The sequence below is a fragment of the Mustelus asterias genome, chromosome 9 (genome assembly GCF_964213995.1).
Source record: "Mustelus asterias chromosome 9, sMusAst1.hap1.1, whole genome shotgun sequence".
NCBI lineage: Eukaryota > Metazoa > Chordata > Chondrichthyes > Carcharhiniformes > Triakidae > Mustelus > Mustelus asterias.
In genome coordinates, this window is record NC_135809.1 from 121348166 (window position 1) to 121374428 (window position 26263).

At 42.4% G+C, this 26263-nt stretch overlaps 1 protein-coding gene across 1 annotated transcript in view; it reads right to left on the bottom strand.

The window, feature by feature from the left end:
• Window positions 1–1093: 1093 nt before the first annotated feature.
• ano1a (anoctamin 1, calcium activated chloride channel a) overlaps window positions 1094–26263 on the bottom strand; it is a 236639-nt gene continuing 211469 nt past the window's right edge. Inside the window, exons 25-27 of the mRNA XM_078220984.1 lie at window positions 9043–9227; window positions 7738–7843; window positions 1094–4653 (exon numbers count right to left, since the gene is read on the bottom strand). Of these exons, the coding sequence (XP_078077110.1) occupies window positions 4363–4653; window positions 7738–7843; window positions 9043–9227 (582 nt within the window). The 3' untranslated portion in view covers window positions 1094–4362. The remainder of the gene's footprint in view (window positions 4654–7737; window positions 7844–9042; window positions 9228–26263) is intronic.

Sequence of the window (26263 nt, forward strand, 5' to 3'; positions counted from 1 at the left end):
TGACGTATATTTGTGCTTTTGTAACAGGATATTATTTCAAACTATCAAATTTAGAATTACAGTTAAGATGCAAAAGAAAGTGCTAAATAAGCTTTTCAGGACCACAAATAGTTTTACACAAAAATATTTGAACAGAATGAGACATGTTCAGAACTCTGTTGTTAGCTGGACCCCTCCATTTCTACAAATTTGCTATATGCATTTGTACAGGCTGTACAGCCGACACACGCGTGCAAACTGGATACAAAATTTCAGTACACAAATTGTTTCGATTTTTGTTTAAAGAATGACGAGATTTATTTCTTTTCCCTCCAAAGTCTGTTGTGGGTACGGAGGAACGAATCCAAATTGTATGCAAAAGAGTAACTTTGTATGAGCAAAATATGAAAGGCATACATTTCAATAACCATGTCCCAACTATAGTCCTTAATAAACAGAAATGTGTTAGAACAAAACATGACTGATAACTTCACTTTCAGAAGGATGGTCTAGAAATTAATGAGGAAGGGCTCTCTGGTCTCAGTTCTGTGTTTTATGAACTATAGAAGTGAGTTTACAAGGGAATATGTTCCAGCAGAATGTAAATCAGAATCTACAGCCTGTATCAGAACAGTAAACTGGCATCCAAACTTCTTGTTCTAAGTTATACACTTAATGAGCAGTTACTGTGATCACAGTACATTCATCCTCCCCTTTTGCAGTTCTCCGCAGAACCTTTGAAGTCCCCCTCTTTCTTAACAATGTGCGTCAGAATATTGCTTAAAAAGGAGAACTTAAATCTATTTAAAAAACAGTAAATTGTTAACCATTTACTTGCAAACAGTCCTTCAAACTGTGAACCAAAATGCAGAAGAGAAATGCTGCTTATAACATCACTTACTCAGTACATGCTCAAACAGATCACACCGATCACACAACCCCCAGTTGACTTGTCACATTGAACTTCTTGGATAGTAATTTGGCAATTTCAATCAAAAAACAATAAAATTAATTTAAGGGAATTTATTTTCTTTTCTAGAATAGAAATTATGCCAATTGCTAGATTTCACTGCTTTGAACACTGTTCATCATTCACTTTGGACTTGGTGGTTTTGGGGGGGAGGGGGGGGGGAAGGGAGGAGAAGAAAGAAAGCAAATTGACAAACTTGTGCAATTAGACAAAAGAATATACAGATGAACAGATCAAATAGAGAGAAACAGTAAATGAAAAGTAAAAAACAGCTCCATTTTCTGATGTAGAGACATTCAAGGCACGTTTGTAGCTTTGTTCAAAATGATGTCTGCAACAGTACAAAATAAATGGATCTTCTGTCATTGTTAGACTAAAAGTGGGTGGCAGGCTGGTTGCATCTACATTGTACCCAACAGTAGGCAATAAAAGCTGATGCCATGGCAAACATTCAAGATGGGCAAAGCCCAAGTAGGTGGTCTTGGACAGCAAAGGCTATCTGGCGTGGAATTGAAACTGCTAACAGTTGCACGATGCACAAGTTGTCTCAGTCTATTTTGCATGGCTGCCAGCTAAACTCAAAACCAAAGCTGTCATTCTTCGCCTTCCACTTTTATTTCAATTTTCAGCCTGCCTGCCAGTGATAGGCCATGTCTTGTGCTTGGAAATCAATGGAGATTCAATCACTTTACTGGGACGACTGAAATGAATGCATTGCAAACAAATCAATGACAGATGGACATGTGATTTATAACTTGTGAGCAGGTTTGAAGTACGTGCTCTGGGACATACAAAAGGAAGCCACAGTTTCCAACCATTCCCTCTCTTGTCCAGTTTTGTATAAAATCTGTCTTTGTTAACCCTAATCCTTAAGACTGTTTTGATCCAAGAGAACATATTCCAATAATCCAGAGATCACCCCAGGGAAATCTTCCATGACCCATTCCCTTTTGTGGTGGGAAAATTGAATTCTAATACCAGAAGTTCTTCCCAAAAGATGAGCTGAGAAGCTACAAGAGTTATGGAAGCAGTCAATCCATTTGGTGCAAATCTGATTTTTATGCCGAATTCCATCTCGTCTTTTCTTTTGATTATATGTATATATAATTTTACCTATTACTTTTAAAATCTGGAAGATGCAGTGAGCTATTTACCACGTTTCTAGGTCTGGACTAGCTTGATACATTAATAATTATGGTTCATAAGGGACTCTCTGCTTATGAAAATCTCAGAATCTGAGCAGGAGAAAGGCATTGGAAAAGACCAAATTGTGCATTCATTTAGAATGATATTTATTAATTTCAAGGTGTTGTTTATCTGGAAGGAAAAGCAGGGGTGTTAAATGTTGCAATGTACCTCTAGTGGTTGGCATTGTGGGGAACTCAATATGGTGGCTATATCACCAAGATTTACAACGGTAAAATGTAACTGGTCATTCTAATGACCAATTAGAAATTACACTATAGAAGTGGATCACAGATAATAGCGACACCAAATCAGCAAACCTCTGCATGAGACTCCAGACAAAAAAGATGTACAAACATGGAAAATAAGAGTTGGAGCAAAACATCTGTAGACTATGCAGGACACCATTGTGGGTGATTGCTCAGCTGGAATTAAATGAAGGAAACTCCATACAGCTCAAGTAGTGTTACAAGTGGCAATCCTCTACATAGTGAAAATCACTGCCAAGATGAATAATGTTCTGCTTTGAAGCCATATTTTTACTTTCTATCCAATTACGAGACGAGAGTTAAAACAAAGTGCTCGATACTTCGAAGTTGTTAATTTTCTAAATTAAAATGTGTGTTGAATTCAAACACTGACAATAAAGCAGCTTTTATGGGATTTGAAATTACACTGAACTAATTCGGTGCCTACAGCATTACCTTACAATGGTGGGAGGCAGGGAGGCAACAGCACTGTCAATGGCACCATCCTAAACATAATAACTAAGAGAAAAAATTGCAACTATAGTGTGTGCTATATTAGTGATCTGCAGGAGAGAGAGAGAGAAAGGTTGAAGGAAAGAAAGACAAAGTTGAGGGAAAGGGAGAGATAGACCTTCCATCATTTTGTTTATTAAAGGAAGCATTTTTTGCTTTAAACAGTTAAGTTTTCTGCATCAGAACAGCAACATCCAGGAAGTCTACTGGATGAAGTTCTGTCTCAGTTTGAAATGGGATCCTAAAACGTGTCCCCACTATTTTTTTTTGAAGAAACAATTCCTAGAATTTGAGGCTCCACCAAGAATTAATCCCCTTTATTCAGCCAATCACATCATTAAAGGCTAGTAACCTATCTACTCGTACATCAATCAGGCATTTATAAAAGTTAAGGTGCATCATTTGAAGCTAACTACATAACTGAATTATCCCAACCCTATGCGAAAATCATCAGATGGAAAGTTTCATTACACAAAAAAGTAAATAGTGTTTCTAAAATATCCTGACATTGGTGAGCAGGACCACCAATCTAGCTGGCTCCTTTGTACAACTAGCTAGAGTGGGGCTGCTTCCATATGCCCTGTTTAAGGTGCTCAAGTGGGTGAAGCCTAAAGGACAAGTGTTGTTGTGGAAGGTATTCCAGGATTTTCCATTGATTACGGAAATGCTCAAACTACCAGTAGGATAATGTGTACAGATTAGCTGATATTGCAAGTGCATGGCTGCTGTTTTGGATCAATGTAATCCGCTACTACAGCGAGTTCACAAATTCCTGATTGCTATTGCTTTGCCCACATTTGCTTCCCTCGAAACCACATTATCCTACACAGATATCCCTTTCATAATGCAAGCGGTGTGTTCTTAACTGATGGCAACCTTGGGTTTGAAGTGAATTTGTTTTGCTTGTTCAAATTTTAACTAGAACATAGCATAATAGACTAAAACATTTTAAATTGCATCGGTAGTGGGGGGAAAAGAGGGTGAAATCTGCCTTTACCCAAATACCTAAGAAAACAAAAAGGGAGACCCAGGTAATTACTAATTAAACCATGAATATTTATAATTTAAAAAAAGTTCATTCAAATTGTGGCAAAAAAGCTCAAAAAGGAAACAGTTGCCATCACTATGAATTATTTCCCAAGCTAACAACTAAGCTTGCTTGTACTGTCACTTCAGAAATGGAAGATATCTGAAAAAAGCATTCCTGTGGAATACAAAACAGTGACACTCCCTGCATTACGCTGTGTAAAAATATAACTATCTTTAACAGTCAAATCATGGTCCACCTCATCTGTAAAGGAAGTAGTTCTTGCATCAACATTTTCAAAATGGCAACACGAACAGCAGCAAAACTGGAGCTGTCCGCCAAAGGTGCTACTAGTACAGATCAGATATTTGCTGCTCCTTCTATGTGACACCTTGCCATATTGTGGAATGCCCCAACTAAAGAAACTTAAGCATCAGTTCCTAAATAACTTCCGGCCCTGAATTTATAAGCTGGGAGCGGGAAGAATCTGCGCCGTCCGTGCAGTTTGCCACTGGCTCCTCGTCATTCTCCTTGGGGTTTTCATCAATGTTTTCCTCTGTCCTCTCTTTCTCTTGGGAGGAAAGTACCTCCACTATGTGCAGTTTGGTCTGCTCTTCTTTCAAGAAGTGATCCACCAACAATGACTTTTCTTTGGACATGCGCTCACTGATTTCCTTTGGAATGTCTGGGATCATCCAGTCCACAAAGTCACTCATAAACATAACTAGATTCTGTAAAGACACAAGAGGCTTGGTTAGTGAAACTGTGCAAGAAGAGAGCTGACACCAAGTTCAGGAATGTTACGCGGCTTGAGGAGATCAAAGAGATTGGAAAATAGGCTCATACATCTCCCTTAAATTTCAGCTGAAAAATTGAGAATTTGCAGCAAAGACCATGGCACCAATATTTGAAAAACATGATGATACAGGGCTATAGGTAGAGAGTAGGGTTAGTTTTGGATTACTCTGGCAGTGTCAGCAGAAAGGCAAATACATCTTTTGCTTCATTCTAAATTTCTAAAATTTTCTCTCTCCTTCCCTCTGTGGCTCATCTCCAGCTGGAATCTTCATACTAGCCACATCCATCACCACATTACTCAAAATCACAGAACCGTTAGTGCAGGAGGTGGCTATTTGGCCCATCACATCTGCACCAGCTCTCCAAACGAGCATCATGACTTAGTGCCATTCCCTTGCCTTTTCCCCATACCCCTGCACATGGTTTCTATTCAAATTATAGAACCTTAGTTCTATTCAAATTATAGAACCTTAGTTAGGCCGCACTTGGAATATAGTGTTCAATTCTGGTCACCACACTACCACAAGGCTTTGGAGAGGGTACAGAAAGATTTACCAGGATGTTGCCTGGTATGGAGGGCATTAGGTATGAGGAGAGGTTGGCGAAACTTGGTTTGTTCTCACTGGAACGACGGAGGTTGAGGGGTGACCTGATAGAAGTCTACAAGATTATGAGGGGCATGGACAGAGTGGATAGTCAGAAGCTTTTTCCCAGGATGGAAGAGCCAATTATTAGGGGGCACAGGTTTAAGGTGCGAGGGGCAAGGTTTAAAGGAGATGTACAAGGCAGATTTGTTTTTTAAAAACCAGAGGGTGGTGGGTGCCTGGAACTCATTGCTGGGGCAGATAGTGGAAGCGGATACAGTACTGACTTTTAAAGGGGCGTCTTGACAAATACATGAATAGGATGGGAATAGAGGGATATGGTCCCCGGAAGGGTTGGGGGTTTTAGTTCAGTCGGGCAGCATGGTCGGTGCAGGCTTGGAGGGCCAAAGGGCTTGTTCCTGTGCTGTAATTTTCTTTGTTCTAATTATCTAATCCCTTTGAATGCCTCGATTGAACCGGCCTCCACCACACTTTCAGGCAGTGCATTCCAGATCTGAACCACTCGTCCTATGAAAAAGCTCTCTCACATCACATTTGCTTCTTTTGCAAATTACTGTAATTCTCAATCCTTTTACAAGCAGTAACAGTTTCTCCCCATTTACTCTATCCAGCCACCTCATGATTTTTGAACATCTCTTTATCTTCTTCTCTCCAAGGAAAACAGTCCCAACCTATCTCCACAACTGAAGTTTCTCATCCCTGGAAACATCTGCACTCTCGCAATGTGTTCACATCCTTTGTGAAGTGTGGCACCCAGAACTCCAGCTGAGGTCTAACCAGCGTTTTGTATGAATTCAGCATAACCTCCTTGCTCTTGTACTCCATGCCCCTTGTAATAAACCCAGAATACTATATGCTTTATTAACTGCTCTCTCCAATGATCTATCTGCATGTATACACCCAGGTCCCTCTGCTCCTGCATCCCTTTAAGAATTTTACCCTTATTTTACATTGTCGCTCCATGTTTAACGTACCATTACTTCATATTTCTCTGCACTGAACTTCAGTCACCTAAGTGCCCACTCCACCAACTTGTCAATGTCCTTTTGAAGTTCTACACTGTCCTTTTAACAATTTACAATACTTCCAGGTTTATCATCTGCAAACTTTGAAATTGCCCTCTGCATACCAAGATCTAGATCATTAATGTGTAAAGCAAGAGTCCCAATACTTGCCCACAAGTAACACCACTAAAAACCTTTCTCCAGCCTGAACAATATCCATTGACCATTACTTTCTGCTTCCTATTATACGGCCAATTTTGTAACCTTGTGACTGTCCCATTTATTCCATGAGTTATAACTTTTCACAAATCTGTTGTGTGATCTTGCATAGAATACCTTCTGAAAGTCCATGTGCACCACATCAACAGTATTATCTTCATTTGACCTTTTCTGTTACCTCCTTAAAAAAACTCCTGCAAGTTAGTTAAACACAATTTCCCTTTTAGAAATCCATGCTGGCTCTACTTAATCAACCCACATTTTTCATTTGACTACCAATTCTATCCTGAATAATTGCTTCTCGAATCTTGACCACCACTGATGTTAAATTGACTGGTCTGTAATTGCTGGGACTATCCTTCCAAGCTTTTTTGAACAAGGGCGTAGCACTTGCAAATCTCCAGTCCTGACACCTCCCGAGTCCAGAGCAGACTAGAAGATTATGGCCAGTGCCCCTGCAATTTCTAGTCACACTTCCTTCAATAACCTTGGATGCATCTCATTGGATCCTGGTGCCTTGCCAACTTTCAGTACCAACAATCTATTCAACAATAATAAAAGCAAACAACTGCAGATGCTGGAATCTGAAACCAAAAAGAGAAAATGCTAGAAAATCTCAGCAGGTCTGGCAGCATCTGTAAGGAGAGAAAAGAGCTAACGTCGAGTCCAGATGACCCTTTGACAAAGACCTGCTGAGATTTTCCAATCTAGTCAACAATTCCTCCTCATCAACGATGAGCCTTTTTAAGGACAGAATTGCCTAGTCTGTCACCATCGCCTGGGTGGCGGGGGGGGCATCTATCTCCTTGGTAAAGGTGGATGCAAAGTATTCATTTAATACCTCAGCCATGCCCCAGCCTCCATTTGCAAATCTCCTTTTAGGTCCCTAATCAGCCCTACTCCTCGCCCTACTTTACTATTCATTCTGGTAAAAACACAGATTCCTCGGCTTGAATGTGGGTATGCCAGCCTTAAATGGACAAAATGCCCAATGAAATTTTAAACACACCATATCCCTCCGCTTCTTCGTAAATGAAAGGCATAACTCATTTCAATGGCTTGTTACCAAAAGTGCAAACTGGACCTAGCCTCTTTCCTTTCATTATGGAAGGAAAAGTACAGGCCCATCCTTTAGGAATCCAACACCGATAGCCATCAGCCAACAGGGACCATGTTTCAAAGCACTTACCTGGAAGATGATGACAAAAGCCAGTCTGGCTGCCAAGACAGACCAGAATGCCTTTGACAGATCATATGCTTGAGAAGACCATGGAGGTTCTCTGTAGTCTATGTACCTATGAAGATGTGATTTTAAATGTTAATTACTGGAACAGTAAGGAGGTATGTTGAGAACATTCCTTAACAACTACATTCTTGATAGCAGTAAAAGTCTAAGTTAACTGTTTGAAGAATATATTGGGATCTTATTAATAAAGGAACTCATTTACATGCGAGCAAATCTTCCAGTATATATTCTCTTAGAATACATTGCAAAATTGAGTTTGGAGAGGAAGGATAAAAGTGATTTAGGAAATCAATCTGTAAATCATTTACAAATATCACTTTCTTTGAACTTCACACCCAAGCCTTAAACTAGGACCTTGGTGGAGTTGGAACATGCATCTTTTCAATCAGACAGAATGTATTAGCCCACCTGTGTCAAACAGATAATTGAATTGGTCTCTTTTGATTCAGTGCTTTGGATTAAAAAGGTCAAATGGGACTAAACAACTGGAAATCTGTTATAACAGTGACAAAACTGTACATCCCAGTTGCTTGGAGACGGCAGTGAGCAACTGCCTGGCTTGATAGATCACATTAGCGAAATCAAGAGACATTCACTTAAAATATATGACACAGTATAGACAGGAATCACAAGTAGGCTAGCTGTTCCTGATGCCCTTAAAGACCATCAGTGAACCAGTTTTCAAACTGGGCTGCAGCAGATTTATCAACATCAATTTCACAGATTGACTGAGAATTACTAGTCAAGTATCATAAATCAGTATTCTAACATAATTGTTTCATAACCCCTTATACATTCCATAGAAATAGTCAAAGCTGTGAGCCAAGTTACAATAAAATAAAATTTCAGCTGTTTTAATTGCATATACCCAGGAAGAAATCCCACAACACCAGGTTAAAGTCCAACAGGTTTATTTGGAATCACAAGGATGAAAGAGCAGCGCTCCAAAAGCTCGTGATTTCAAATAAACCTGTTGGACTTTAACCTGGCATTGAGACTTCTTACTGTGCCCACCCCAGTCCAACGCCAGCATCCCACAACATATATACCCAGCACACAGCTAATATTTAAAAACAAGAAGTGCCTTTGACCACATAACCAAAAAGGATGGTTCAGATGGACTCAACTCAATGCATATTGCTTTAACTTTGCTTTATTATATTTAGTATTAAGATCTGTTTCGAGATGCAAATTGCAAAAGGAAACCTTTGCTCTGAAGCAGTTCAAGTAACAAGAGAGAAATTCTACCTGCAGATCTCAACTTTGTGTCCAAGTGCCATTGGTTCAAGTGGCTCTGATCCTGGCTCGAGGTGGCTGACATTGAAGTAGGACAATGTATTATTGGTGAACCCGTGCAATGTGTTGTCTGGGCTGTACAAGTACATGAAGACGAGACGTGGAATGAAGCCAGAGGTGAAAGAGATCACAAATGCCTGCACAATGAAAATGAACAATTGACTGCTTTGTTTTGTGATGATCAAATAAAAAATGTGAATGAAAACTGAAGGAATGAAGATAGACTGAAGAAAAACTCTCAAGTTAATGAACTAGGTATAATATGGAAATAACAAAATGACAGAATACTTAAACATAAGTTGTCAATCTAGATTCCAGACACTACAGGTAAACTACATGTGAAATCTAGAACATGATGGCACACTCAGGAGAAGAGGTTAATCAATTAGGACTGAGATGAGGAGAATCTTCTACACTCAGTTGTGAATCCTCTCCACCTCCGATTGTTGTAAATGCGCCATTCGTGAGCACATTCAAGGTTGAGGTACATTGATGGTTGGCCCCTCAGGGAAGCCAGGGATACGAGGAATGGGTGGGAGAAGTGGAATCGGGCAAAATATCAGCCACAATAATATTGAATGGCAGAGCAAGTTTAAGAAAGCCTCATGGTCCACTTCTGTTCCTATTCCTTATAGTTTGTGCAATTTCTAGCCAAACGTGAGCAAACAACTCGGTACAGAGGCTATCAAATCAAAAGGAAGAATAAACTAACAACACTATGGATGCAACCATACTACATGGAATGCAATGGTTCAAGGCAGCAGCTCACCACCACCTGCTCAAGGGCAATAAATGCTGGCCTAGCCAAAGTCAACATCCCTTGACTGAATAAAAGTGAATTATTTAAACTCGACATTCAGCCAGATTTAGAGGGCGGCACGGTAGCACAGTGGTTAGCGCTGCTGCTTCACAGCTCCAGGGACCTGGGTTTGATTCCCAGCTTGGGTCGCTGTCTGTGTGGAGTTTGCACATTCTCCTCGTGTCTGCGTGGGTTTCCTCCCACAGTCCAAAGATGGGTGGGTTAGGTTGATTGGCCATGCTAAAATTGCCCTTAGTGTCCTGAGATGCGTAGATTAGAGGGATTAATGGATAAATATGTAGGGATATGGGGGTCGGGCCTGGGTGGGATTGTGGTCAGTGCAGACTCGATGGGCCGAATGGCCTCTTTCTGTGCTGTAGGGTTTCTATGATTCTTTCTATATCTTTTAGTCACCAAATTTGGTGACTAAATATCAGCCTATCCAGGTAGTCAAAAGGTTTAACTTCACCAGAAAGATCAGAGCATTTACAGAACAGTCCCATCAGAAGGAAATAGACAGAGCCCATACCCAAAGATACCACTGAAAAATCAAAGACTTTGGTCGGGATTTTAAAAAAACCTAAGTGCCCAACAAGCAGGAAAATGGGAGAATTTCCTGCCCATTGTTTGGGTGTACTTAGTGGAATGAATCTCCGGCACTCTGTGCTCCAGAGTGCCTCAGAGATCCACGCCAGAAAGTGGGGGATGGGGCTTCATCCCACTGGAGAGGCTGGCAACATAGTGCTCAGCAGCTACTGCACATGGTGATCTGTCAGTGGGGAGAACACCACATGCACTGGCTAACCTTCCCCAATGGCTTCCCAACACCCCTCCCCACACCCTGATCGCTGGCCCTCCTTGTGCAGTCCCGATTTCCCCCCCCCACCTACCCACAACGTGCAGCCCTGATCACCACCTCCCTCCACCACCGATCCCGCAGAGTGCACAACGGGTTCCCCCCTCCCCCCCAACTCTACAAAAAAGGATAAAATAATTTACAATATTTATCTTATACTCCAACTTTCAGGGCAGGTAGGAGGCACTGGTGAAATAACAGGCAAACTGTGGTCAAAACACATCTCACTGCACAATAAATGGCAGATGCAGCCATGACAGAGTCCATGGGGTTCTCAACAATTCCGTACACAGTCAACCAATCTCATAAACTCAGGGTCTCTCACTAGAGATTCCGGTCTTCACCTTCGAAAATCTGACTTAGGAATTCTCCCCAAAAGTCACTCCAGCTTGCACAACATCAACAATAGCCCACCCGTGTTGTCTCTTGAGATTCCATCTCTTGGATTCGAGTATGCACTCAAGCACCAACTCAATCACAACTTTAACACATTGACTTTCCTGCCCCAAAAGGGTAGTTTTGCCCAAACAACACTCAGCATGGAGTCACCAACTTTTGGATGCCTCAAGTCTTCAGGGCTTCTTCTGGGCTCTCTTCACTTAAGGTCTACTACCCACAGCCCTTTTATTGTTTGGAACTCATTTTTTTGGCTCCTGTCCTTCTGACTGAACTGGGATCTTTCCTTACACCATCTCTGGACTCATCTTTTGGAACCTCTCCATTACCTACCTGGGTCATTTGAAGTGCTATGGTACTCTGCATGACCCAGGTTTTTGCACGGTTTCTTTTCCTGCACAGGGGTGCTATAAAAATTGTAGAACTGCGCATGTGCAGTGCGTTCCTGGTCTGGGCATACACAAAAGCTCTGAGGTCCATCGGGATTTCCTCCAATCTCAATGAGGCAATTATAGTTTTCATTACAAAACATCGTCACTGGCTGTCTCTCAATGATGTCTACTCTGCCGTGGGTCTTCATGTGGGGCGAGGATAGGCTCCAATTAACAATTGGGAGGGGGGAGCGGGGCTCTGAAGGTTTCTTTTCATTAGTCGAAAGCTGTCATTTCATGGACCACAGCCGCTTTCCTCTGTGCTAGTGTTTCTGTTCCTCTGAGGAGCTGTCTGCTCTACTGAGCGAGGTGATGGCAGGCACAGTGGCTAGCACTGCTGCCTCACAGCATCAGGGATGCTGTTTCAATTCTGTCTGTGCGGAGTTTGCACATTCTCCCCGTACTTGCATGGGTTTCCTCCCACACTCAAGATGTACAGGTTTGGTCGATTGGCTGTGCTCAATTGTCCCTTAGTATCATGGGGGACTAGCAGGGTAAATATGTGGGGCGACGAGGATAGAGCCTGGGTGGGATTGTTGTCGGCGCAGACTCGAAGGGCCAAATGGCCTCCTTCTGCTCTGTCGGGATTCTATGATCATGGCTGTTGCCTGTCTTTGCTGGTGGCACCAAGCAGGCAGCTCCTCCTTCCTGGAGGAATTGGGTGCCAAGTTTGCTTCCTGCCCCAAATTAGAGCATTTACATTTCAAAATGTGAATGAGCGTGACAGTAGAATTGAAGAGTTGGGACTGCAGAATTCGCCGGGTATTTGGTTCCCAACCTTGCTCTGAAAACCCTGCCCAACATCTCATCCTGAAGTTGGCATCAGTGTCAGCGTAGAGCATTCTCAGTACCAGATGGAAGCACCAAACTAGATTTTGTGCTTAAAGACTCTGGAGTGGAATTTGAACCAACAACCTTTCAACTCAAGAGTTAAGAGAATTGCAGAGGCTGGCATCTTTTCTTGTAGCCACAAAGCAAAGATACATTTTGAGTAGCTGAGTTTCCAGCTTAATTAACAGATATTACACATTCAGAAACACATACTTATGTCTTTATAGTTAGGCTGCCGAGGCTTGCTGTGCCAGTATGATATTGTGACTAGATACATATTCCTTCACAGCCTGAATTAAAGGCACTCCTATTTAACATCTGAGGTTCGTGTGTCAGGTTAAGAGAATCAAAGAATCACATGATATTTGAGCAAAGCGGTAGATCATTTTTAATGCTCGTTTGAATGACAGGAGGGGCCGTATCTTCAGGAGAGCTTCTGGCAGCTGAATGGAACATTAGCAAGAAATTCAATCACATGCCCAAGGCATAGGAACTGCAGGACAAGAAACAGAACTAGCCAAGGACTCTCGTTTATCTTCTACTATCCTGGCAGTTGCACGATACAGCAATACTGGAGTCGCTGACTAACAGCAATGAATGTCTGCCGATTAGTTTGCAACTGATCTAGAAATGGAAAAGAAAACTCCCAGTTGTGAAGAGCTTTGACAACCACAGATCCAAAGTCACTTGCTCCTCCCAAATGTGCTGCACTCATCACATACCAGTTTCAAATTACTCATACACAGCACCCCAAAATAAACCTACCTAATTTAGTTCTAACCTGATTAGCTCAAATGTGTTAGCGAAGCCCTCAATTTTAGATGAGGCTCAAGCCTAGCGATGTATCCAGCACATTTCAACGTAGGTGACAAAAGCAGAGAGTTGGGAGCTGGTGCCCACTGGTTGAAGGTGCCCACTCTAACGGTTGTGCATTAAACCATCACTGACTTACCTGTAATTTGGAAAGGCAGCCTGTAGTGTAGCTGAATTTACCAAGCAATGCTCCAGCGACACAGGGTCCATTTTGAACTAGGCACTGAAGGGGATGCTACCAGTTTTTTCTGGATTAGAAAACCCACTGGCACATAACCGTCAGGCACATAGTCTAATACAGACTTCTCATGTGCAATACCCGGCAACTAATGGACATTGTTCCAAGTGCATCACTCACTCAGCTACACTGATCTTGTGGTACCTGGTGATGTGGACTCGTTTGTGCTCCAGCATGCTGTTACAGAGTGGGGCATATTACCTTCCCCATCAGAAACTGGCTCTTTCACATGTAACCTTGGAGGAATTTTCCAGATTTTATTCTCCCAAATTGTTGTTTTTTTGCTTCTTCCAGATAAAGGTTTTTAGGTGGGATTGGGTCATATTAATTGTGAGGATGTACTGAGTTACCAGTACCATTTGGCAGGTTGGCCAGATGGTCAGAGCTCCTTTTCCAGTCTGCTATTTTTTAATGCTTTATCTTCCAATAGCTTCCCATTCAAACTATTCAACTGAGCTGTTTGTCCAAGGGATGTGCATGTTGCGGGCAAGGTCAGCATTTGTTGCCCATTCTCAAATTTTCTTTTGGTGGTGGTGATGAGCTACCTCCTTCAGCCCACATAGAGCAAGTACACCCACAAAGCTGTGTGGGAGGGAGTTGCAAGATTTTAACTTGGAGACAGTGAAGGAAGAACGATATAGATACATAGAAAATAGTCCCAAGTCAGGATGGCGTGGGATTTGGATGAGCGCGCTATGGAAAACTTATTGGCAGTGGTGTTCCTATGAATCTACCACCCTTGTTCTTCTTGGTGGCAGAGGTCACGGTTTTGGATTGCTTGCACCCATCAACTGCTACATCCAAGCTTATAGCTCAGTGTGGATTGACTACTGCACATTGTAAAGGGTGGCATCCCTTTACTCATTGTCACCCTATTTTAGTGTACTCTCTGCCCTGTCACATGGGTCCCACTGAGCTCAGTTGGATTGGAGGTCTGGAGATAGGCACTCTGCTAAGGTTCTGATGTCTTATGAATGCATTGTTAAATACAATTGTGCGACGACTTTCAGTCTTGAATATGCAACAGCTCAAATCATTTCTGCTTAAAAATGGAGTCTAATTTAAGGGGTGATCAAAATGACCTTGAAATGTGCTGTCTTTACTCAATTCTCTGAAACCTAGGTATGGGAAAACTTACTCAGCTTTTCCTGTAAAGGCTGGGAGTGAACTGATAAGGGGAGTTTTGTAGGATCGGTCAAAGATTGGTCCGATCAGCATAACTCTTCCACCTTCTTTCGTCGGGAAAAATATACAAAAGTTTGAGGTCACGTACCAACTGACTCAAGACAACTTCTTCCCTGCTGCCATCAGACTTTTGAATGGACTTACCTCCTATTAAGTTGATCTTTCTCTCCACCCTAGCTGTTACACTACGTTCTGCATTCTCTCCTTTCCTTCTCCCCTATGTACTCAATGGTATGTTTTGTGTGTATAGCGCACAAAAAAACAATACTTTTCACTGTATCCCAATACATGTGACAATAATAAAATCAAAAACTTCGTGGCCGTGGACCTGCCAGTTGGAGAGCGACACCTTTCATTAAAGCTCTTTAAAAAAAAAAGGATATTTAATACAACCCACTAGGTTCACAGAATTCTAGACTTCCCATATTGAATGCAAATAAAGGATCGACTCTGCATTGAAAGTTACTTTGAATAAGTCTATGACAAAAAGCCAATGGTTGCAGCACTGCTTCCTTTCATCTTTTATCTCTTATTCTTGGATTCTTAAATGTAATTGAATACTACATTGTTTTGCCAATTTTTTTTTCCATTTAATGGAAATAAATGCAGCGTAACATTTTACAACGGATACATGGCCCACAACAGGCCATTTGATCCATGCCAGTGTTTTTACTCCATTTGAGCCTCCTCCTGTATTCCATCCTGTAACACTATTTCCTCTGTTCTCAGATGCTGATCTAGCCTCCATTTAAATGCCTCTATACTATTTGCCTTAGTCTCACAATGGTCTTGAACTTCATGTCCTCATCACTCTAGGTAAAGACGTTTCTCCCAGTTCCCAGTTGAACTTTTTGGTGACTATCTTACATTGACGGCTTCTCCTTTCCTTCAAGTGGAAGCAGACTCCATCTCCACTCTGTCAAAAAGTGAAAGTAATAGGGCAATTGTTATGGGGGATTTTAACTTGACTAATATTGACTGGAATTGTTATAGCTCTAGCTCGTTAGAGGGGTCAGTTTTTGTTCAAAGCGTGCAGGAAGGTTTTTTGACTCAGTATGTAGACAGGCCAACTAGAGGTGAGGCTATATTGGATCTGGTGCTGGGAAATGAGCCAGACCAGGTGCTAGACTTGGAAGTTGGTGTGCATTTTGGTGATAGTGACCACAATTCGGTTACGTTCACCTTAGTGATGGAAAGGGATAGGCATGAACCTCGGGCCAGTGGTTTTAGCTGGGGGAAGGGTAATTATGAGGCTATTAGGAGAGAATTAGGAAACATAGGTTGGACTAGGAGATTACAGGGACTGGGAACGTCCGACATGTGGAGTTTTTTCAAGGAGCAGCTACTGCGAGTCTGTGATAGGTATGTCCCTGTCAGGCAAGGAGGAATTGGTAGGGCTAGGGAACCGTGGTGCACCAAAAAAGTTTCTTTGTTGGTTAAAAAGAAAAAGGAGGCTTATGTTCGGATGAGACGTGAGCACTCGGGTAGTGCACTAGAAAGCTTTAGATTGGCTAAGAGGGAGTTGAAGAGCGAGCTTAGAAGGGCTAAAAGGGGACATGAGAAGACTTTGGCGGATAGGGTTAAAGAGAATCCTAAGGCGTTCTATAGGTATGTCAAGAACAGAAGGTTGGTTAGGGCAAGTTTAGGGCCAGTTATAGATGGCAGAGGGAAGTTATGTGTGGAACCGGAGGAGATTGGTGAAGCATTGAACCAATATTTCTCTTCGGTGTTCACGCAAGGGGACATGAATATAGCTGAGGAGGACACTGGGTTGCAAGGGAGTAGAATAGACAGTATTACAGTTGATAAGGAGGATGTGCAGGATATTCTGGAGGGTCTGAAAATAGATAAATCCCCTGGTCCGGATGGGATTTATCCAAGGATTCTCTGGGAGGCAAGAGAAGTGATTGCAGCGCCTCTGGCTCTGATCTTCAGGTCGTCGTTGGCCTCTGGTATAGTACCAGAAGATTGGAGGTTAGCGAATGTTGTCCCATTGTTTAAGAAGGGGAACAGAGACTTCCCCGGGAATTATAGACCGGTGAGTCTCACTTCTGTTGTCGGCAAGATGTTGGAAAAAATTATAAGGGATAGGATTTATAGTTATTTGGAGAGTAATGAATTGATAGGTGATAGTCAGCATGGTTTTGTGGCAGGTAGGTCGTGCCTTACTAACCTTATTGAGTTTTTTGAGAAAGTGACCAAGGAGGTGGATGGGGGCAAGGCAGTGGACGTGGTATATATGGATTTTAGTAAGGCGTTTGATAAGGTTCACCATGGTAGGCTTCTGCAGAAAATGCAGATGTATGGGATTGGGGGTGATCTAGGAAATTGGATCAGGAATTGGCTAGCGGATAGGAAACAGAGGGTGGTGGTTGATAGTAAATATTCATCATGGAGTGCGGTTACAAGTGGTGTACCTCAGGGATCTGTTTTGGGGCCACTGCTGTTTGTAATATTTATTAATGATCTGGATGAGGGTATAGTTGGGTGGATTAGCAAATTTGCTGATGACACCAAAGTCGGTGGTGTGGTAGACAGTGAGGAAGGGTGTCGTAGTTTGCAGGAAGACTTAGACAGGTTGCAAAGTTGGGCCGAGAGGTGGCGGATGGAGTTTAATGCGGAGAAGTGTGAGGTAATTCACTTTGGTAGGAATAACAGATGTGTTGAGTATAGGGCTAACGGGAGGACTTTGAATAGTGTGGAGGAGCAGAGGGATCTAGGTGTATGTGTGCATAGATCCCTGAAAGTTGGGAATCAAGTAGATAAGGTTGTTAAGAAGGCATATGGTGTCTTGGCGTTTATTGGTAGGGGGATTGAATTTAGGAGTCGTAGCGTTATGTTGCAACTGTACACAACTCTGGTGCGGCCGCACTTGGAGTACTGTGTGCAGTTCTGGTCCCCACATTACAGGAAGGATGTGGAGGCTTTGGAGAGGGTGCAGAGGAGGTTTACCAGGATGTTGCCTGGTATGGAGGGGAGATCCTATGAGGAGAGGCTGAGGGATTTGGGATTGTTTTCGCTGGAAAGGCGGCGGCTAAGAGGGGATCTTATTGAAACATATAAGATGATTAGAGGTTTAGATAGGGTGGATAGTGATAGCCTTTTTCCTCTGATGGAGAAATCCAGCACGAGGGGGCATGGCTTTAAATTGAGGGGGGGTAGTTATAGAACCGATGTCAGGGGTAGGTTCTTTACCCAGAGGGTGGTGAGGGATTGGAATGCCCTGCCAGCATCAGTAGTAAATGCGCCTAGTTTGGGGGCGTTTAAGAGATCCGTAGATAGGTTCATGGACGAAAAGAAATTGGTTTAGGTTGGAGGGTCACAGTTTTTTTTTTAACTGGTCGGTGCAACATCGTGGGCCGAAGGGCCTGTTCTGCGCTGTAATGTTCTATGTTCTATGTTCTATGTTCTAAAACCTTTTGTAATTTTGATGGCCTCTATTAGGTCATACTCAGCCTTCCCTTTCCAAGAGACCCAGACCTATCCTCTCCTGATAGTAAAAGATCCTTTAGGTCGGAGTGATTATAACATGTAACAGATTCATTTGCAAGGTAAGAAATGTGGACCCATTACTAGAGTCTTAAAAACTTAAATAAAGACAATTACAAGGATATGAATAATGAGTTGGCTAAAGTTGACTGGGAAAAGAGGCAAGATGATAGAGAAGCAGTGAAGGCATTTAAGGAGATATTTCACAACACAAGTGAAAGACTCTAAGAAAAGGATGTACCATCCATGGTTAACTATAGAAGGTGAGGGTGCACAAGAAGAGTTGTTCAATGCTGCAAAAGGTGAGTGGTAGCCCAGACGAAAGTGAACATTTTAGAAATCAGCAAAAAAAAACAAGGGAAGAGAAATTGGAGTTTGAGAAAACAAGCACGGAATAGAAAAACAGAGTGCCCCAGTAAAAATATCACCCATATCACTACCCCCTAATGCAAGCAATGGAATATTAGGAAAGTGACTGCAACTCAAGCTCTGATGAGCCCCTGTCTTCACTGCATTTTTAGTGTAATTACTTGCCTCCACATGCAGGTCCTATTTTGGAGTCTTCAGCTTTATTTTGTGTATGTGTATGCGTGAGTGAGTGCATGTGTGGTATGCACGGGGGCAGTGAGTGGGTTGGGGGGGGGGGGGGGGGTGAAGTGGGGAGAGGAGGTGCTGTGCCAGGTTTTGTAGGTTGTATTCACTTGGTATGCAGAGACTGATTAAGCAGATTGCAAATTGCTACCAGGATGACTTGACGGTCATTAAACAACTGCTTGCACTTGATCGCGATCCCTTCAAGTGATTTTGTACAATTTAACTGTTCAGCGGATTTAAACTCATAAATCAACCAACAATGTTTTGCCCACAACATGAGCAAGATAAACAAACAGTTATCCATTTCTTGGTCACCTCGTCAAATGCAGAGTGTTTTCCATAACTATTGCTCAGGGTTCAGTTAGTAATCAGACCTACCAGGGAATGTTGGGGAGAGAGTTTTTAAAAATTTGTTTATGGGATGTGGGCATTGCTGGCTGGACCAGCATTTGTTGTGCATCCCTAACTGCCCTCCATTTCAGGAGGCATTTGAGAGTCAACCACAGTGCTGTGTTTCTGGAATCACATGTAGGCCAGACCAGGTAAGGATGGCAGATTTCCTTTTACAAAAAGGACATTAGTGAATCAGATGGGTCTTTATGACAATCAACAATGGTTTCATGATCATAATTAGACTTTTAATTCCAATTTGTTATGTTGAATTCAAATTTCACCATCTGCCGTGGTGGGATTTGAACCCAGGTCTTGCCTTGGGTCTCTGGATTACTAGCTATTATAACTATGCAAATCCCCTAACATCTCCCTCAAAAATCAAGCAAACTATATTTTAACAAGTATCTTTTGGGTACTGTGTAGAAAAGGTGAATCAAAATTGAGGAGAGAAACAGAAAGGAAATGACAACAAAAAGAAATGTTGACAGGAAGATTTTAATTTTCCATATTTCTGAGCTACTCCTGCCTTTACTGAACCTTCTTTCCTGGGCCTCTGATCATTTTGGTATTTTTGATCTGTGGCTACCCTGGCTTGGCTCGGATCTAAAGACCTACATTTTGAGACAGCAAGCAGAGACAGATGCAAAACAAGGAAAAGAGGGAACCAACAATATTCCAAAAGTTTTGGCACTTTTCCCCAAAGGAAGAGAAAAGGTCAGAAAGCCGTCTTTGTTCCATTCCCAGTAGAAATTTTGATTTAGAAGAAAAATGATACAACTGTACAAAGCCAATTTCCTTGGAAACATTTCCCTTGTCCAGGAGTATTTTGCGGTTAAGAATTATACAGTGAATCATTACTCAGTTCCAAGACAACAAACATCTCGAGCGATCATCCAAGCACTGAAGCTATAAAGGAAAGAATCAGGTACAAACATTGTACACACGCTGCCCTCCATTCCTATTCCAAATTTTCCATACACTGAGATAACATTACAATTTTCACCATTGTCATTCCTCACAGAAATGGCTCAAGGAGTTCTTGTTTCTAAACTTGTCTGTCCTCACCTGTCTTAATGGGATATTTTGCCAGAACGAGGTGACTTCTCACAAATGAACCACTTGCAAGCTGACCAATAACAAAGATATCTTGCCTGCAGTGCAATTTGGCTGGGATGGGCTGCTGGTGCCCAAGATATTGAACTGTTCAAGATTGTAAACTGGCTGCAACTTCAAATCAACAATAACACCAGCTCAAAGTGGTACATAATGAGACAGCTCTCCATCGTCCTTTGCTATGTCACATGTCCAGTTTCACATTCTCCTATAATACACAAAACCCCAGAAAATTCAGAATTGCTTCAGTGAGCTTTACTATGTTGAACATTTAAAAATAAAACAAAGCCAACAGCAGCACTTTCAGGTGCTAACTTCTACCTACAAAATACAAATTTAGTATGGCACACTGAACTTACACGCAGGTTCATACCGGATGTGGTTTCAAAACCTACTACCAGCAACTGATGCCTCTTCTGTCTGCCATGCCTACAGGCCATGAAGACCCAACAGGCATGAAACTAGCAGCTATGTGCAACAATATTTTACTTATGAACACAAATAAGGCAGATTCTCAATTTTATTGAACCATCCAGTCAGGTAACTGTCCGTTAAATGAACAGATGACCACATGGCCTGCTCTATATATTTATACAATCTTCGTATCCATTCATTCACATAACACAAGTTGTGCTGTTGAGCCCATTATTTTTCATTACACCCCCCAGATCGTGGTCTACTTCCAATGTATACATTGTTCCTATTTTTAAACTACATTCAAGAACTGCCTAGGAGGGCAAAATTGACTTGACTTTGACCAACAGCTGCAAGGTACTTGTTGTATATATGGATGATAACAACTACTACAGGGTGGACATGGAAACTGACCATAGTTCAGAATACCATTCAACTGGAGAGAGGGAAAAGGAATATGATAATGATAAGGGACTGTGTTCAGTGGATAGACATGTCTCTGCATTCTTAACCAGGAGTTCTGAAGGTTGCATTGCCTGTCTAGTGCCAGGGTTAAGGACACCCCCCTGCAGCTGGAGATGAATTTGGACAGGGAAGGGGAGGATCCAGTTGTCCAATGGACCATGCAGAAACCAATGACAAGGGGTAGAACTAGGAATGATGTTTCACCGAGTGAGATTGAGGGGTTAAAACACAATCTCAAAAATAATCATCCTTGGATTGTTAACTGGACCAGTTGACAAGAGTCACACAGATTAGAGAATTAAACATGTGACTCAACTGGTGGTAGGAGAAAGTGTTTTGATTCATGGGACATAGGCATCAGAACCAGGGAAAGAGAAAACTGTTTCTCTTGGGATATGCTCCACCTCAATAGGCCTGGGATCAACATCCTGTCAAACTGTAAAACAAGAGGATGTCAGTCAGACTTTAAACTGACAGTGGGAAGGGTGGGACAGAAGAGGGTTCAGTTGAAGGTAGATTTATAAATTTAAAGAGTAGTGTGTGTAATAGAGTAGTGTAATGGCTCTCTGGATGTGTATTCACAAGAAGTTGGACAAATTAGTGGCACAAATAAAATTTAATGGTTTAGATCTGATTGTCATTGCAGAGGCATGGTTACAAGGTGACCAAGATTGGGAAATGATTCCATGACACAGCATTTCAAAAAGGCATACAGAATGGAAAAGAGAGGGGAGTAGCACCAATAAGATGACATAAGGATATTAGTGAGAAATGATTTTAGCTTAGACGATCAAGAAGTAGAATCAGTAAAGGTGCAAATAAGGATGGATGAGGGTCGGAGTGATGGTTTAGAGGACAACAGCAGCTACTGTTGGATAAATATTAAGAAATAATTAGAGTTTGCAACAAAGGTATTATAAGAATGATAGGAAATTTCTTCATGCAGTGCAGAGGTGCACGATTCACAAAAAGCTAGCAAATAGGTCCAACAATTAGTTAAGGCGGCAAATAGCATTTTGGCCTTAATTGCAAAGGGGTTAGAGTTTAAAAATAGGGAGGTTTTGTTGCAATTGTACAGGGTGATGTTGAGGCCTCAACCAGAATAGTATGTACAGTTCTGGTGCCCTTACCCTAAAAAAGGATAAAAGTAACATTGGAGACAGTCCAAAGGAGATTCACCAGGCTAATTCCTGGGATGAGAGGGTTGTTCTATCAAGAGAGACTAAATAGTCTGGATTCCTTGGAGTTAAGAGTGAGGGGGTGATCTTATTCAAACATGAAAAGGTCCTGAGGGGGCTTGACAGGGTAGACGAGAAGTTTTCAAACAAGGAGACATAGCTACAAGATAAAAGGCCGGTCATTTAAAACTGCGGCATGTAGAAATTTATTCTCAGAGGGTGGTGAATCTCTGGAGTTCTCTACCCCAAAGCATAATGGAGGCTGGATCAACAGAAGCATTTAAAGTGGAGGCGAATAAATATGTGATAGATCACGGAATAGAGAGCTATGGGAAAATGGCACAGAAAAAGAGTGGAGGCCGGCATAGATCAGCCATGATCGTAGGGTTATTTTCACTGGAAAGACAGAAGCTGAGGGGAGACTTAGAACATAGAAAAGCTACAGCACAAACAGGCCCTTCAGCACACAAGTTGCGCCGAACAATTTCCTTACCTTCGAGGCTCATCTATAACCCTCTATCTTACTAACCTCCATGAACCTATCCAAAAGTCTCTTAAAAGACTCAATCGAATCCGCTTCCACCACCATTACCGGCAGCCGATTCCACGCACCCACCACCCTCTGAGTGAAAAACTTACCCCTATACCTACTCCCCAGCACCCTAAACCTGTGGCCTCTCGTGACAACCATTTCAGCCCTGGGTAAAAGCCTCTGAGAATCCACTCTATCAATACCTCTCAACATCTTATACACCTCCATCAGGTCACCTCTCATCCTTCACCACTCCAAGGAGAATAGACCTAGCTCTCTCAACCTATCCTCATAAGGCATACCACTTAATCCCGACAACATCTTCGTAAATCTCCTCTGCACCCGTTCTATGGCTTCCACATCCTTTCTGTAATGAGGCGACCAGAACTGGGCACAGTACTCCAGGTGGGATCTGACCAGGGTCCTATACAGCTGCAGCATTATCTCCCGATTTCTAAACTCAATTCCTCTATTGAAGGCGGCCAGTATTCCATACGCCTTCTTAACCACAGCCTCTACCTGCGATGCCGCTTTGAGCATCCTATGAACCCGGACCCCAAGATCCCTCTGTTCTTCCACACCGCCAAGCATCTTACCCTTATTATATTCTGCCATCCTATTCGACCTGCCAAAATGAACCACCACACACTTATCTGGGTTGAAGTCCATCTGCCACTTCTGCGCCCAGTCTTGCATCTTATCTATGTCTCGTTGCAACTGCTGACATCCCTCTACACTATCCACAACACCAACCTTTGTGTCATCAGCAAACTTGCCAACCCATCCTTCCACTTCCTCATCCAGGTCATTTATAAAAATCACAAAGAGCAAGGGTCCCAGAACAGATCCCTGCGGCACTCCACTGGTGACCGACCTCCATGCTGAAAAAGACCCATCTACAACCACTCTTTGCCTTCTGTGGGTAAGCCAGTTCTGAATCCACAAAGCAATGTCCCCTTGTATCCCATGCCCCTTCACTTTCTCCATTAGCCTTGCATGGGGCACCTTATCAAACACCTTAATGAAATCCACCTAAACCACATCTACCGCTCTTCCCCCGTCTAAGTGTCTCGTCACATCTTCAAAAAACTCACTCGTAAGGCATGATCTGCCTCGGACAAAGCCGTGCTGGCTACTTCTGATCATACTATTCCTTTCCAAATGTTCATAAATCCTGCCTCTCAGGATCTTCTCCATCAACTTACCTACCACTGAGGTTAGACTCACCGGTCTATAATTTCCTGGGCTCTCTCTTCTCTCTTTCTTGATAGAGGTCTACAGAATTACGAGGGGCATAGACAGGGTGGATAGTCAGAAGCTTTTTCCAAGGGTGGAACTGTCAATTACAAGGGGGCACAGGTTCAATTGAGAGGGGGAAAGTTTAAGGGAGATGCGCAATGTAAGTTTTTCAAGCAGCAAGTCGTGTGTGCCTGGAAGGTGCTGCTAGAGGTGGTTGTGGAAGAAAGCACATTAGCAACATTTAAGAGGCAGCTGGATGGGTACGTCAATAGGGAGGCAATAGAGAGATGCATACCGAGTAAGGGCAGAAGTTTTTTTTTAAAAAAGTTTTTTAAAAGTTTAGTTAGGGCATCATGATCAGCACAGGCTTGGAGGGCCGAAGGGAGTGTTCCCGTACTGTACTTTTCTTTGTATTGAATGGCAGGGCAGGATAAAGGCCTGATGGCCTACTCCTGCTTCTATTTCTCATGTTTGTGTGTTCATATTGATAGAACCAATCAAACTGGTAAAAGGTGTCTATAATGTTTTCATGCATTTTAGAACAATATATTGGGGAACCAACTAGGAATAAAATCAATTTAAATCTACAATCATGCAGTGATATTGATACCTGGAATAAGTGGATTGTCTTGTGAGGATGGGATGGACAGGCTGGGTTTGTTTCCACTGGAGCTTAATAGAGAGAGGGATGACTTGATTGAAGTATAGAAGATCCTGAATGGTCTTAGCAAGGTGCATGTGGAAAGGAAGTTTCCTCTTGTGGAATGATTCATCATGTCCAAAATGCTGTTTTAAAAGTAGGGGGGTCACTTTTTTTTTTAGGACAGAGTTGAGGAAACACTTTTTATTCAAGGGTTGAGACACTTTGGAACTCTGCCTCAGCAGGCAGTGAGGGCGGGATCATTGAATTTTTAAGGTGGAGGTGGATTTTTGCTCTGCTCCTATTTATCATCTTACGTTATGAAAGCATACTCATAAATCGCAGAACTGTTCAGGTGCAGAAGGCCATTCAGCCCATCATGTTGGCACCAGCTCTTGAAATGAGCATCATGACTTGGTGCCATTCTCCTGCCTTTACCCCATAACCCCTGCACATCGTTTATCTAATCCCTTCTTGAATACCTCGATTAAACCTGCCTCCACCACACTCCCAGACAGTAAATTCCAGATCTAAACCACTCGCTGTGAAAAAAGTTATCAGGTTTGCGTCTTGTACAAATCACTTTAAATCTGTGCCCACTCATTCTTGATCGTTTTGAGAATAGTTTCTCCCCAACTACTTTGTCCAGGCCCATGATTTTGAACACCTCTATCAAATCTCCTCTTAGCATTCTTCACTCCAAGGAAAACAGTCCCAACCTCTCCAATCTATCTCTATAACTGAAGTCTCTCACCCCTGGAACCACTTGTAATTCTCTTCTGCACTCTTTCCAATACATTCACAAGTTTGATTGGGTGGGGTAGCAGAAGAGAGCGAGAGAGCATGCGCGATCCTGAATGGATGAACACGGCAGGAGGGAGGATAATATGATTAAATGTTATATTAAAGATACAAGACGGCATTTATTTTGAGATAAACATTTAAATAAAAAAAGGGTGGTAAGGTGGTACAGTGGTTAGCACTGCTGCCTAACAGCACCAGGGACCCGAGTTCAATTCCGGCCTTGGGTGACTGTGTGGAGTCCACACATTCTCCCAGTATCCGCGTGGGTTTCCTCCCGTAATCCAAAGATGGACAGGTTAGGTCGATTAGCCTTGCTAAATTGTCCCTTAGTGTCCCATGATGTGTAGGTTAGGGGAAAGGGTCTGGGTAAGATACTCTGTTGGAGAGTTGGTGCTGACTTGATGGGTCGAATGGCCTGCTTCTGCACCGTAGGGATTCTATGATATTAATTCTATCCCAAATAATTGTTTCTAGAAGCTTCCTCACCACTGAAATTAAACTGGTCTGTAATTACTGGGCTCATCCTTATAACCTTTTTTGAACAGAGGTGCAATGGTTGCAATTTTGCAGTCGTCCAGCACCTCTCCTGGGACATGGGAAGACTGCAAGATTATGGCCTCTGCCCCTGCAATTTCCACTCTCACCCCCGTCAATATTCTTGGATGCATCACATCAGGTTCTGGTACCTTGTCAGCTTTCAATACCAACAGTTTATCCAGTGCCACCTCCTCATCAATTCTTTTGTACTCAGCTAGTTTAGATT